This window comes from Caretta caretta, chromosome 8, assembly GCF_965140235.1.
Source record: "Caretta caretta isolate rCarCar2 chromosome 8, rCarCar1.hap1, whole genome shotgun sequence".
Taxonomy (NCBI): Eukaryota; Metazoa; Chordata; order Testudines; family Cheloniidae; genus Caretta; species Caretta caretta.
In genome coordinates this window covers 53,723,184-53,738,658 of record NC_134213.1, presented here as the reverse complement: position 1 = coordinate 53,738,658, position 15,475 = coordinate 53,723,184, and the positions used below count along the sequence as shown (strand labels likewise).

At 45.5% G+C, this 15,475-nt stretch overlaps 1 protein-coding gene across 2 annotated transcripts in view; it reads right to left on the bottom strand.

The window, feature by feature from the left end:
* XPR1 (xenotropic and polytropic retrovirus receptor 1) overlaps window positions 1-15,475 on the bottom strand; it is a 255,509-nt gene that overhangs the window by 57,349 nt on the left and 182,685 nt on the right. For both annotated transcript variants that reach the window (XM_075131507.1, XM_048860140.2), the window contains exons 8-9: window positions 3,850-4,037; window positions 1,051-1,230 (exon numbers count right to left, since the gene is read on the bottom strand). In XM_075131507.1, coding sequence (XP_074987608.1) covers window positions 1,051-1,230; window positions 3,850-4,037 — 368 coding nt within the window. The remainder of the gene's footprint in view (window positions 1-1,050; window positions 1,231-3,849; window positions 4,038-15,475) is intronic.

The following is a 15,475-nucleotide window of genomic DNA, read 5'->3' as shown; positions in this document are numbered from 1 at the left end:
TTATGTCTTATCTTTGAATTGTTCCAAATAGCACCATTTAAAAAATATTTAGCAAGTGTTAGCAAAATAATTCCACAGAGGAGGATACTCCAGGACCCACCTATACGGCCTTAATCCTCCCTCCTGCAAATCACTCAGTATTTTTACAGTGCAAATTGAGCAAAAAATTATTTAGCCAGAAAATTTCAAGTCTTCTAAGAAGCCCAGACAGAACCCAAGCCTTCACAGCAGTAACAGCAAGAGTGAAAAGATGACAGAATCAATCTGATTAAAAGTAATGAAAATTAAAGGATGTGTGGGCATATGGTGTGGCGGCAGGGGTATATGCATTCTGGGAAAAACTGGAAAGAGATCCCTGGGTCAAGATGGCTGAAAACTACTGGTTTGATGTTTACATTTATAATCTTAATATTGCATTAGCATATGTTTCCATTCATTTTTTACGGATTTTTGTTACCAGGGAAACAATAGCCAATACTAAAATATTAATCTCTCTCATTCAGAACAAGTATAGAAAAGAAATGTTGAAAAAGTAGTTTCAACTAGTTATTATAAAAGGAAAGTTACCTCAGCTATAGTCTGCCACCCATGAATACTCTATTTGAGTATTGGCCCATTTTCAGTTTGGGCAAACAGCATTCTGTCAGTTTTGCTTTGCAGCCCTTTGTAATGTTACCCAAACTACTTTGTTAGGGAAGAGATACAGTGAGCATGACTGAGACATGAGGAAAGCTATACGGTACATTTGTATGTGCATGCATACACCACATATGCTTATTTTTGTGTGTGTGTACATACCCTTGGTATAAGAGCATAACAGAAATAGTACAAAGACTGAGAGTAACTTCTGTAACTCTATGCTCAACAAATACACGTCTAATTCTTTACGCACGGACTTGCTTGAGTACTATTGAATCAAAGCATGCATAAAATTGTGTGGCATACACTTCCAAGTCTGAAAATTAGTGATGTATTTGGACACACTTCAACTACTTAAGTTCAATTACCCACATCAGTTTCTCTTGAGTTTGTACGAGGTTCCAGACTTACCAACAGTTTGAGCAGCCAAAACCGGGACTTGTAATACAAAGTTTTGGTGGGGTTGATGAGGAAAAGCAACATGAATCCATACAAGATGAGTGGGTTCACCTGCATAGGGACATGGGTGAATTTGCCATATATACATGCCAGCAGGCTCAAGCACCACAACATCCCAAGGAATCCAGCAATCTAATAAAAGATGGAGGAGAGAAACGAAGTTAAGAAAATTCTGAATTCCATATTATAGAGCCCAAGGAAGAGCTGCTTTCATCACTATAATCAAATCAGTAAAAAGAAAAGGAGTGCTTGTGGCACCTTAGAGACTAACCAATTTATTTGAGCATAAGCTTTCGTGAGCTACAGCTCACTTCATCGGATGCATACTGCAGAAGACATTATATACACAGAGACCATGAAACAATACCTCCTCCCACCCCACTCTCCTGCTGGTAATAGCTCATCCAAAGTGACCACTCTCCCTACAATGTGCATGATAATCAAGGTGGGCCATTTCCAGCACAAATCCAGGTTCTGTCTGTCCCAGAAGTCACCTACTACAGGACAGGCCTAACAAAGAAAATAACAGAACGCCACTAGCCGTCACCTTCAGCCCCCAACCAAAACCCCTCCAACGCATTATTAAGGATCTACAACCTATCCTGAAGGATGACCCAACACTCTCACAAATCTTGGGAGACAGGCCAGTCCCTGCCTACAGACAGCCCCCCAACCTGAAGCAAATACTCACCAACAACCACATACCACACAACAGAACCACTAACCCAGGAACCTATCCTTGCAACAAAGCCCGTTGCCAACTGTGCCCACATATCTATTCAGGGGACACCATCACAGGGCCTAATAACATCAGCCACACTATCAGAGGCTCGTTCACCTGCACATCCACCAATGTGATATATGCCATCATGTGCCAGCAATGCCCCTCTGCCATGTACATTGGTCAAACTGGACAGTCTCTACGCAAAAGAATAAATGGACACAAATCAGATGTCAAGAATTATAACATTCATAAACCAGTCGGAGAACACTTCAATCTCTCTGGTCACGCAATCACAGACATGAAGGTCGCTATCTTACAACAAAAAAACTTCAAATCCAGACTCCAGAGAGAAACTGCTGAATTGGAATTCATTTGCAAATTGGATACTATTAATTTAGGCTTAAATAGAGACTGGGAGTGGCTAAGTCATTATGCAAGGTAGCCTATTTCCTCTTGTTTTTTCCTACCCCTCCCCCACCCCCCAGACGTTCTGGTTAAACTTGGATTTATGCTGGAAATGGCCCACCTTGATTATCATACACATTGTAAGGGGAGTGGTCAGTTTGGATGAGCTATTGCCAGCAGGAGAGTGAGTCTGTGTGTGTGGGGGGGGGGGAGGGGGAGTTGAGAAAACCTGGATTTGTGCTGGAAATGGCCCACCTTGATTATCATGCACATTGTAGGGAAAGTGGTCACTTTGGATGAGCTATTACCAGCAGGAGAGTGAGTTTGTGTGTGTGTGTTTTTTGGGGGGTGGTGGTGAGAAAACTTGGATTTGTGCTGGAAATGGCCCACCTTGATTTTCATACACATTGTAAGGAGAGTGGTCACTTTGGATAAGCTATTACCAGCAGGAGAGTGAGTTTGTGTGTGTGGTTTTTGGAAAAGGGGGGGGGGGGGGGCAAGAAAAACTGGATTTGTGCTGGAAATGGCCCACCTTAATTTTCATACACATTGTAAGGAGAGTGGTCACTTTGGATGGGCTATTACCAGCAGGAGAGTGAGTTTCTGTGTGGGGGGGCAGAGGGTGAGAAAACCTGGATTTGTGCTGGAAACGGCCCAACTTGATCATCATACACATTGTAAGGAGAGTGATCACTTTAGATAAGCTATTACCAGCAGGAGAGTGGGGTGGGAGGAGGTATTGTTTCATGGTCTCTGTGTATATAATGTCTTCTGCAGTTTCCACAGTATGCATCCGATGAAGTGAGCTGTAGCTCATGAAAGCTTATGCTCAAATAAATTGGTTAGTCTCTAAGGTGCCACAAGTACTCCTTTTCTTTTTGCGAATACAGACTAACACGGCTGTTACTCTGAAAGAAATCAGTAACACATCAGTAACCTCCTTTTCTTGACTTAAGAACATCCTACAGGGTCAGACCACAGGGCCATCTAGTCCAGTAGCCTGTCTTCTGACAGTGGCCAATGCCAGGTGCTTCAGAGGGAATGAACAGAACAGGAATCATCAAGTGATCCATCGCCTGTCACCCATTCCCAGCTTCTGGCAAACAGAGGCTAGAGACACCATCCCTGCCTATCCTGGCTAATAGCCATTGATGGACCTATCCTCTATGAATTTATCTAGTTCTTTTTTGAACCCTGTTATAATCTTGGCCTTCACAACAATCTCTGGCAAAGAATTCTACAGGCTGACTGTGGTTTGGGTGAAGAAATACTTCCTTTTGTTTGTTTTAAACTTGCTGCCTATTAATTTCATTTGGTGACCTCTAGTTCCTGGGTTATGAGAAGGTGTAAGTAACACTTCCTTATTTAATTTCTCCACACCAGTCATGATTTTGTAGACCTCTACCATATCCCCTCCTTAGTCGTGTCTTTTCCAAGCTGAAAAGTCCCAGGCTTATTTATCTCTCCGCATATGGAGGCAGCTCCATACTTCTAATCATTTTTGTTGGCCTTTCCTGAACCTTCTCTCGATAGTTATGTTACCATTCATTCCAAGGAAACAGGATGATTTATTCTGCTGATGTTTAAAATGCACCGTGGCTCTTGTGGCTTGTTCTGCTTACCTCAAAGAGATGCTGATGGGATAAATTGCTGCGGGGATTGAGTTCAAAGATGAGGACATGATTCACTCCAGCCTGCCTCCAGCCATATGTATTGATGCCCAGGAGGAAGAGGAATTCTATCAGGAGAAAGCCACCTCGATAGATTCTCACCAGTGGCCACACATTTGGTCCCTCTATAAAAAACACACCTGCCAGAGAGAATTTAAGTGCATAATCATATCATACATGCCATGTTGCAGGCCAAAACAATTCTCTGCTTCTTTATGCTGATCCTAAGGTAAAGAGCAGATAATATACATACCCCACAAGAAAGGGGTAGTACTCTTAATCCAGAGCCTCATAGTCTAGCCAGTAGAACAAAGTGGGGAGACAGGACCCTTTGCCCTAAATCCAGATTGAAGTTCTGACTCGCTTTGTTCTTGGGGATGGGAGAAGATCTGTCACTTGACCTCAGCCAAACAAGAGAAGTTGCATGTGGTGGTCTGAGTTTCCTCTTTTTGGCCAAATGATCAAAGTTAAGCTTTATTTGGTATTAAACAGTACACCTGTCTTCCCAAGCCTCACCTCGTAAGTAAAATTTAAGATGGTCAAACATCAGGGATTCATAGATTATTACACCAGAAGGAACCACTTTGATCATCTAATATAACTCCTACTGAATAGCACAGGCCATAGGACTTCCCCAAATTAATTCCTTTTTGATCTAGAGCAGATCTTTTAGAAAAAAACCATTCAATCTTAGGTTTCCAGTGATGGAGAATCCACCACAATCCAGGGTAAATTGTTCCAATGGTTAACTGTCCTCACTGTATTTTAAGTCTCCTTTTACCCCAATTTGTTTCTGCCCCAGCTTAGAAGAAAATATTACATTTTTGTATGACTACTTCTGAACATGCCAGTGATTACTAGCTCTGCTCCATCTCCCACTCAGGCCATCAACAATATCCTACTCCCTTACTGGTAGGCATCATGTGAAACTGAAGCATTGGTACCAGCAGGAATTGTAACTAGAAGAAGCTGAACATTCTTCCAAGTTTGTGGTTAAACAAAAAATTCTCAAAGCCTCATTTTTTCTCTGCAAATGGAGGAACAAATATTTTAGCCTCAGACCAAGCCAATGAAATACAATACACACTATTTAAACCAGGGCTAAATCTGTCTATTCACTAAATTCAACACACTGTAGTGAGGTTGGTGAAATACAGATTGCCATTTGAGGTGCAGTAAAAACACATGGGTCTTCAAAAGCTTGTAGGACTGAACAAAGGGAGCAATCAACTCTTTAAACTAGAAGCTTTATCTTTGTCCAGCCCAGGCAACCTTGTAAAATTTTACCCTCTTGATTGCCCAAGGCAAGGTTTGTTACTGATGGGTGAGTTAAATTGGTTTTTTTAATCAATTTCAGTTTCATTGAATATTCCCTTCTCCCTCCTGCTCCTTCCCAATCTTTTATTTATTTATTTATTTATTTATTTATTTAATAGAAAGGCTGGACAGGAGCACCCAATTTAACTTCTCTGTGTCAATTAATTTTTTTCCACCACACCGTCTTATTCAATTCCTCTCTAAACTAAATAGCACCAATCTTTTCAGTCTCTCCACATGAAATGGTCTCTAATCATTTTCATTCATCTGGCCGACATTCATATTGCTTGGAATTACTGAGATAGAAATTATGGATAAGGAGGAATTATACAAATATTGTCCCTTAGCATTATCACTCTTGGATATAAATTTAAACAGGTTTCAGGTAACACAGAGCCAAATCAGCAGAAGTCTAATTAGCATACAAAAGGATTTTACTAAAAATGTCCTGAAGAGGGTGACAGCTAAGTTAGTTTATGATAGGAACAGTGAAAATATACATCTGAACTTTATTTTGAGCCAGGGGCATGCAAGATCAGGGGGTTGCTTGCAAATAAAGGGAAGAAACAATTACACATAGAAAGGGACAGACAGTGGATATCAACCTGTTTGCTCTGGGCAAAGCAGACCCAAAAGTATTGAACTGGAAACACTATGAAGAATTATGATGGAGCATCATGAGAATAAATTGCACTTATCAATTCTTGGTAAAAGGCAAGGATGAGTGGGGATCTTGCCCCATTAGGTGTACCAGAGCTAGGACAGAACCTGAGAACCACAAGAGGGAGAGAGTTTGAGGGGTCTATTTGTTAAGTCTTAAAAAAATCTAATTGCCATGCAAAATTACAGCACCATATAAATAGTGAAAATTGTTATGCATCAGTTTTCACCATTATTTTCTGTATAATTTCAGTTGGCCTAGGAGTCAGTCTCTGCCTGTATTGAAGAAGGGACGACAAGTCTGACAACAAATCAAGAACAGTTTATTGGAGGTCTAACCAAAAACCACTTTCAACCGTTTCCTTTTTATTTCCAGTGTTATGGATGATTCTGCTCATGAAAATGAAGCACTACTAGGACTGGCCTGAACTAGATAGTGTTGTGGGCTGATAACATGTAAAATCCTCCCTATATTGCTCTGTCAATGCACTCTAAGCTTGACCTGCAACTCTGTTGTTACTGCAGTTCTGACTTCTCGAGAAGAGACGGTCCTTTATGGCAAAATATGTAGCACCAGTACGGATAGAAGATTGTTTCTACATTGGTGAGAACATATTCATACACTTGGGGAGCACCATCAACCAGGATGGTGGAGCAAGCCAGGATATCCGGAACAAAATCAATAAAGCCAGGAACACCTTCAGGAGCTTAAATACAGTCTGGAAATCATCAAAATACAACACCAAAATCAAACTCAGGATTTATCAGAGCTCCGTACTTTCAACATTCAAGAATGCTGGGGAATGAGAAAGTATGACATGTCTAAACTGTCTTCATTCCATACAACCTGCCTCAGAAAAATCCTCCGTATCTTTTGGCCCAGAACAATCTCAAACCAAGATCTATTGACACAGTGCAGCCAAGAGGATACGAGCACCATCAGTGCCAGGAGGCAGTGGAGATGGATTGGCAGCGCGCTTCAGATAGAAACTGATTCCATCACCAGAGTAGCAATAATATGGACACCTGAAGGCAAGCGAAAACGAGTCCACCCGAAAACATGGCAAAGAGCTGTGGAAGCCAAGTTGAAAAACCTGGGGCACAGCTGGGGAACCATTGAAAAAACCTGCCAGAAACAAAGTGGAGGATCTTCGTTGCTGCCCTAAACGCCAGAGGCGTAATGGGAACATGATGATGATGTAGCACTTTTGTGGTGTGTGTAAATGAAGACTAGTATAAGAGCACCATGATAGTGTTTACTGGTTACCCCCAGATTTCTATGGTCAAAGAGTGAGTTGAAAGGCTTGCCTTACTAACCTGCTATTCACCTCACTCTAATACTTCAGGTCAGACCAATTACTAAAGTCAATAACAACACATATTTAGCTGTTACACCTTCATCAACTGACACTTAGTAGGCAAGTTAAAGCTATGGTACAAGAGGCATTCAATATGTTAACAGATGAGAGGTTCTCTCTGTTCTGATGCCCCCAAGGGGGTCACAACCTGCTTCAGTTCTATTCTGTTCAGGTTCTGATACTGCATTTATCAACATGCAATCATGGGTCTCTCTCTTAGAAATCCTGTTCAAATATGTTGCAAAATGGAAGTAATTAGAGTCAGGGTTTTTCTCCTCCCCAGGAACCTCCTATCATTTGAATGCTCTAGCTTTATCCCTGTACTCTGAAAATGGTACAAACTATGAATTAGCAACTTCACTTCACTAATGTATTAACAAGTTCCATATTCACTAACATCTTATGAAAGATGCTAATATAGAAAAGCTAACACCACATGGATATTTCATGGTATCCAAATACACTGGTCTGTTCTATTACCACCTTCCATATTTTTACAAGTGAAGATGACCCTTGCTATAGTAAGAAAATTTGCTCGTCATGAGGCATCGTGTAAAACTGTACTTGTTAATAAGTAACAAACCATACCCCTGCTTCAATGTACTTTCAAAGCCATACAGGCTCTCAGGAGCTATAAAACATTAGATACTGCAGCAAACAAGATGTGACATGGAAAGGGGTCATGCCCCCATAGGAGTTAGTGAAGGACAGTCTACCCTATTAAAAAGACACTCTCTGGTTCCACTTGCGATAGCTGCAACCATTGTGAACTCCAGGTTACTCAAAAACCCAGCTCTCCAGATGCTGTTGATTTTTTAAAAATCAGACAGTACTGGTTGGTGTGTTTTATAATTGAACTTCCAAGTTCTAATGCCTGCCCTGAGGAATTACAAATTTATAGCCTTGACATCTTGTTTATATCAAGCAGACTCACAAAACACTTTGGAAAATGTCAGCAAAGGAGCAATTTTTAAAATTAACTTTATAGCTGCAAATACCCATACAACTTTTATTTTCCCAACATTTGTAGAAACTCACAGGTTTCAGGTCATGTCTCCTGATGGAAGCACACTAATTCACATCAGTTTTGGTGCATATTTTTGACGATGAGGATTGTGGTCATGAATTCATTACTACCATTATAATGATTTTTCATTGTGAACATTGAAAATACACCAATTTCACATCTCAAGATAAATACAAACACACGGTTGGCTTTAATGGTAGTCCCAGCTCTCACAGAGATCAAATATGCAAGCTATAGACAGAAATGTGAAGACAATGCATGAAGTTGCATAAACACACACATTAAAAGAGACCCCTTGACACACATAGAGGGTGGTAATAAGAGGAGGTTACTTACCTGGAACTGGAGGTTCTTGGAAACGTGTGGTTCCTATTTGTATTCCAAATGTGAGTGCACATGCCCACCATGCACCAGAGCCAGAAGGTTTTCTTAGCAGTATCCCTTGACCCACATGTGCATCGTGCATCCCCTTGTGCTTGCAGCTGAGGGTACAATAGGCCGGGTGGATCAATGCTTCTCCAGTGACCCTTTTTCCAGTGAGTAGTCCAGTCCACAGCAGAGGGGATGGAAGATGGGTATTGGAATACAAATCGGGGCCACACCTCTCGAAGAACCTCTGGTTACAGGTAATTAACCTCTTCCTCCTCTTCAAGTGATGGTCCCTATGTGTGTTCCAAACATGGGTGAGTAGCAAGAAGTGATCAGTCTGGAGGTAGGTGCAAGGATGCGAGAGGAACTGCAGTCTGTAGTATGGCATGGCCCACTGCAGCATCCACAGCTGCCCCTTGGGTGACGGCATAGTGGGATGTGAATGTGTGTTGCTGCATGACAGATGTCTTGCCACGAGATGTCTGTTAGGCAGGCCGACCTGGCTGCTTGCACTGAGTGTGCTGTGACACCATCACGTGACAGTACATTGGATAGATTCACTGGGAAGAGAGGGTTTAGCCCTTGGATTCGTCGGCAATGGTTACAAATATTTTCATTGATGCACAAACGGTGCGGGTCCTGTGGAGGCAGAATGCCAGTGCAAGGTGGACAACAAGGGAGTGCAGGATCCTGTCCGCATGGGACAGAAGACAGGTAGATGGACACACTGATTGAGGTGGAACGCTGACATGACCTTGGTAAGGAACTTAGGGTGTAGCTGTAAGGAAACTATCCTTGTGGAATATGGTACACCTCTACCCTGATATAACGCGACCCGATATACCGCGGGTTCGCATACAATGCAGTAAAGCTCCAACACGCTGCTCTGAGTTGGATAAGGGGCAGAGGGACTCAGGGGTGGTCAGGGACTCCCCCACCAGAGTCTGGGAGGCAGGAGCTCTGGGGGGCACTTTTGGGGGCCCTGCAGTCCCAGAGTGGCCCAGGGGATTAGCGGGGGGCCGGGAGCAGCCCACTCTGCTTCCCTCCCCCCAGCCCCAGCTATATCACTTGGGGGAGGGGGCTTGGGGGAAGGGATCCCCCCCCAGGACTCACCGGCAGAAGCGGAGCAGCCCGGCCCCAACCCGCTCCACTCTGCCAGCTCCCAGCTGTGTGGCGTTCCGCTTCCTGCTGGAGGTGAGTGCGGGACCTTTCCCCAACCCCCCCCAAGTGACATGGCTGGGTCTGGGGCAAGGAAAGCAGAGCGGGCTGGGGCCGCGTCGCTCCGCTTCCCGCCGCAGGTGAGTATGGGGTGGGGTGTCCTTTTTCCAACCTCTCTGCACTCACCAGCGGCGGGAAGTAGAGCAGCCCAGCCCCAGCCTGCTCTACTCTGCCAGCTCCCAACTGCAGTGCTCCGCTTCCCGCTGCCGGTGAGTATGGGGGGAGCGTCCTTTCCCCAACCTCCCCACTCACCGGCGGCGGGAAGCAGAGCGGGCTGGGGACACATTGCTCCACTTCCTGCTGCTGCCAGTGAGTGCCTGTCAGAGGGCGAAGGGTGTGGATAAGGGTCAGAACAGTCAGGAGACGGGGGGTTGGGTAGGGGGTGGGGTCGTCTCTGGAGGGGGCAGTGTGACAGGGTCAGGCCAGATGGCTACAAGAGAGTGGTCGAAGGTAGATACATTAGTTCCAGGTTAAGCAGGTCCCTTTTCCCTGGGTAAGAGAACAGGGACTATTCCAGAACACTCAGGAACTTTCTAGAACTAATTGAGGTAGGCAGGCTAATTAGGACACCTGTAGCCAATTGGGAAGCTGCTAGAATTAATTAAGGCTAATCAGGACACCTGGTTTAAAAAGGCTGTCACTCCGGTTAGTGAGGTGTGCACATAAGGAGCTGGGAGTGAGAGGATGTGCTGCTGGAGGACTGAGGAGTACAAGCATTAACAGACATCAGGAGGAAGGTCCTGTGGTGAGGACAAAGAAGGTGTTGGGAGGAGGCCAAGGGGAAATAGCCCAGGGAATTGTAGCTGTCGTGCAGCTGTTCCAGAAGACACTCTAGAGAGCTGCAGTCCACAGGGCCCTGGGCTGGAACCTGGGGTAGAGGGCGGGTCCGGGTTCCCCCCAAACCTCCCAACTCCTGACCCAACACAGGAGCTTCCACCAGAGGTGAAGGTCTCTGAGCTGGTCCCCGACCCACATGGTGGATCAGCAGAAACTGCGAGGATTGTTCTTACTCTTTTTTCCCCATGCTGGCCAGTGATGAGGTTATCTGAGTGAACGGCAGATTTGAGCCATGAAAGTGGCCAAACTGAGGGCTGCCATAAATCTCTGAGGTGAGCAAAATCTGCCAATAAGCGCAGGACCCACCAAGGTAGAGGAGGAACTTTGTCACTGCGGTCAGGGAACAAGGAACGGGGGGGAGGGGGGAGGCGAGTTTGATAGAACACTGTCTCACCTAGAACGCGGTGAGATTTTTTTGTCTCCCGAGAACAGTGTTATGTCGGCGTAGAGGTGTGTGTGTGTGGGGGGGGGGGTCAGCCATCATGGCCCCCAGTTCACTGACTTGTCTAGCTGAGATAATGGCCACTAAGAACATTACTTTCATGGAGAGATGGGAGAGGGAGCATGTTGCCAGTGGCTCGAAGGGTGGCTTTGTGAGGGTGGAGAGAACAAGATTCAGGTCCCAAGGGGCTGTGGGCTTGAGGACTAGTGGGAAAGTATTGAGACCACCTTTCATGAAAGAGATGGTGATAGGGTGCATAAACATGGAGGCACCATCCATAGGAAGAGGGGGAAGAAAAACATTAAGTGCTGCCAAGTGGACACGTATAGAGCTGAGAGCAAGGCCTGATATTTTGACATTGAGAAGGTAATCGAGGATGACAGATACGGATATCATACTCAGTGGATGGTGATGGCAGTGAGCCCATGAGGTGAATCCTTTCCATTCAGCTTGATAACAGGCCCCAGTGGATGCCCTTCTGCATGATAAGGATGTGTTGCACTTGGGTGGAGCATGCTCTGTCTACTCCTGAGTCCCATCCAAAAACCAGACTGTGAGGTGAAGAGGGCCTGGATGGGGATACAGGAACCAGCCCCAATCTTGTGTAAGGAGGGCACAAAGACAGAGTAGAGTCTCTGAGAAGGTCCATGAATCAAAACTGACAGGGCCAGAATGGGACTATGAGTATTATAGTAGTGCAGTTCCAGTGGATACTGCATAGCACTTGTGGGAGGAGGGGAATGGGGGGAAGGCATAGCGGAGGGGAGAAGAACATCACCCTATGAGTCCTCTGATGGCTCCCCTGAAACAATAAAGGGGCAACTTGCGGTTCTTGGGAATAGGCAAAGAGACCCAAGCATGGGGTGCTCCACTTCTGGAAGAGCTATCAAAAGGTTGCACTAGCAATTCTCACTTGTGGTTGAGGTACAGAATCCTGCTGAGCACGCCGGACAGGGAATTTTGGGAACCCAGGAGGTATGTCATTTGGAGCTTGAATTCACTAGCTTGTTAAGTTAGGTGTTAGTGGTGTTTGACCTTTTATTTTATAGTAACCAATTCTGATGTGTCTGCCTCGTTACTGATAATCACTTAAAATCTATCTTTCTGTAGTTAAACTTATTTTATTGCTTTATCTAAACCAGTGTGGTTTTGCATTGAAGTGTTTGGGAAACTTCATTTGGGATAACAGGACCTGTGTGTATCATTTTATATTACTAAAATGACAGACTTTATATGAGCTTCTATTGTCTAGGAGAGGCTGGGCAGTACAAGAAGCACCTATCTAGGGAAAGTCTGGGACGAGGAGTTTGCTGGTGCTGCCCTGCAGTATGATTAATGAGTGGCAGGCTATAGCACCCATACAGTATAACTGGGAGTGATTTACGTGCTGGAGGCTATGTGGGGGTAGGCCAGGAGTGGTTGCTCTCACAGTGATGCAGTGTAAAAGGCAACCCAGGTTGGAAAATTGAGGGAACACAGCTGTCCATAAGTCCAGACTGTACCCTGTGTAATGTCACAACATCGACATGGAAGTAGGTGTCCTTCATGTCGAGAGCCAGGAACCAGGCCAGGTTTGGGAGGAATAGGACAACAGATGCCATTGTCATCATACAGAATTTGGATTTTCTAATATAGGTGGTTGAGAAGGAGGTAGCACCCTCCACCCTTCTTTGGGATGAGGAAGTACGGGGAGTAGAAGCCTCTCCCCATATACAGAGGTGCTACATACTCTATAGAGCCTTTTGTAAGAAGAGCATCTGCTTCTTGTTGGACAATGCACTGATGAGATGTTACCCCAGTTGTGGGCGAACAGGGCAAGACAGTCCCCAAAGACAACATGGGGCACCATGGGTGGCAATGAGGAAGACTCACAGTTCTCAACCAACGCGTCACAACTGGGGCCTTGGTAGTTGGTGGGAGAGGGTCGAGGAGGCGGCCGTGGCTGAGACTTGGAAGCACGGCCACTGGAACCCTGCTGCCTGCATGGGGCATCCTGTTATTGTTGGTAGTAGGCCGGGTAGCGCATGTGTGGGTTCGGACAGAACTGTTGGCACTATTGCCTGCTCCACTGAGCTGGGGTATAGATCCCTAGGGATTGTAACATGGCCCTGGAGTCCTTCAGTGAGCGAAGGGACTCGTCCGTCTTTGCATAGAACATTTTGTCCTCTTCAAAGAAGAGGTCCTCGATAGTAGTTTTGCCTCCCAAGGAAAGCCGGATGACTGTAGCCATGAGTCACAAGTGCATGACTATTCCTATTGCAAGGGAGTGAGAGGATGTGTCTTCCACATCAACCACTGCCTGGAGGCCCATCTCGGCAACTAGGCATCCCCTCATCCACCAGTACCTGAAATTGCTGCTGTTGGTCTGGTGGCAGTTTGTCCCAGAACTCTGCTAGCCGCACATCGTTATTAAAATATTTGGCTAGCAGAGCCTGATAGTTCATTACGTGAAATTGTAAGGCTGCCGCAGAATACACCTCTCTCCCCAACAGGTCCATACGTTTAGCCGTGCAATCTGCAAGTGTCGATTTCTGCAGGCGCTGGCATGCCCGTTCAGCAGCCGCGTGGATGACAAGAGACCTGAAGGGTAGGTGGGAGAAAAGAAAATCTGCTCCCAGACAAAATATCTCCGCTCTGCCCTCTTAGGAGCGGGGGCACATGAGGAAGGGTGTATGACACTGCGTGCACTGGACTGAGATTGGCCTCGTTAATACTGAATGAGGCCCTGAGGCTGGAGAATGTCCAGGAGCTCTTCAAGCAGCGTGGAGGTGGTGGTGGGATGGGTGATGCAGGCATCAATGAACAGTCCAGACGGGCACCATCGGATCCTTCTTGCACCAGGCTTTTCCCTCCCCACCCAGGGAAGCTTGGGCACTGGTGTGGTGGTCTCTGCATGCAACGTCTCACCAAACCTTGACTGGTTTGGGGAGGAAACGCTGTGTTTATGAGCAGTCTGCTGCAGGGACCTGCTCTTGTGCCCGTGAGAGTACTTCTTACTCTCACACCTCGGCTCGTCCTTCATCAGTGATACTGCTGGATCTGGGGCATGGGAAGTGGTCAGAAGGGCACTCACCACCAGTGATGGTCGCTCTACCAGCGATTCTGACGGTCCCAGATCCAAATGCACATGCAGCCGCATTGACTCCTGAACCAGGAACTTACAGAGGCAGAGTTCCTGAGCTTCTTGGGTATGAAGTGGGAACAACTGGCAGATAGAGCAACACGCCGTGATGTCAACCTCACGGAGGCAACAGAAACACCTCTGGTGCTTGTTGCTCACAGAGAAGGGCCATGGTCAGGATATACAGTTCTTGAACCCCAGCATGCGGGGCACAGTCCCCAGAGCGGGGGGAGACAGTCCCCAAATGCAGGTGACTAATACTAACTACTACTAACTCTAACAATATTATATACAACTATCTAACAGCAGAACAACTACTATGTACAGAAAAAACAGATGAAATCACTTTCTTAGTAAAAACTAAGAGCACGAAGGAACAGTGGGTCCCAACTCAGGCCACATGACAGTAAGAGGGAACTGAAGAGGCATCGACCCGCATGGCCTACTATATCCTCTGCTGCAAGCAAGCACAAAGGACACTGCTAAGAGGACCTTCTGGCATATGGCACGCATTCACACCCACATTTGGAATACATACAGGGACCATCACTCAAAGAAAAAAATTGCATCTATCAGAAAAATAAGGAAAGCAATTCAGCAAACAGCTTCCAAAGCACAAACATTTTATCCTGAAGATGACTGAATTCAATTTTAAAAAGAAAAGGAGTACTTGTGGCACCTTAGAGACTAACCAATTTATTTGAGCATGAGCTTTCGTGAGCTACAGCTCACTTCATCAGATGTATACCGTGGAAACTGCAGCAGACTTTATATACACACAGAGAATATGAAACAATACCTCCTCCCACCCCACTGTCCTGCTGGTAATAGCTTATCTAAAGTGATCAACAGGTGGGCCATTTCCAGCACAAAGCCAGGTTTTCTCACCCTCCACCCCCCCACCCAAATTCACTCTCCTGCTGGTGCTAGCCCATCCGAAGTGACAACTCTTTACATAATCAAGTCGGGCTATTTCCTGCATAGATCCAGGTTTTCTCACATCCCCCCCACCCCCATACACACACAAACTCACTCTCCTGCTGGTACTAGCTCATCTAAACTGACCACTCTCCAAGTTTAAATCCAAGTTAAACCAGAACATCTGGGGGGGGGGGGGTAGGAAAAAACAAGAGGAAACAGGCTACCTTGCATAATGACTTAGCCACTCCCAGTCTCTATTTAAGCCTAAATTAATAGTATCCAATTTGCAAATGAATTCCAATTCAGCA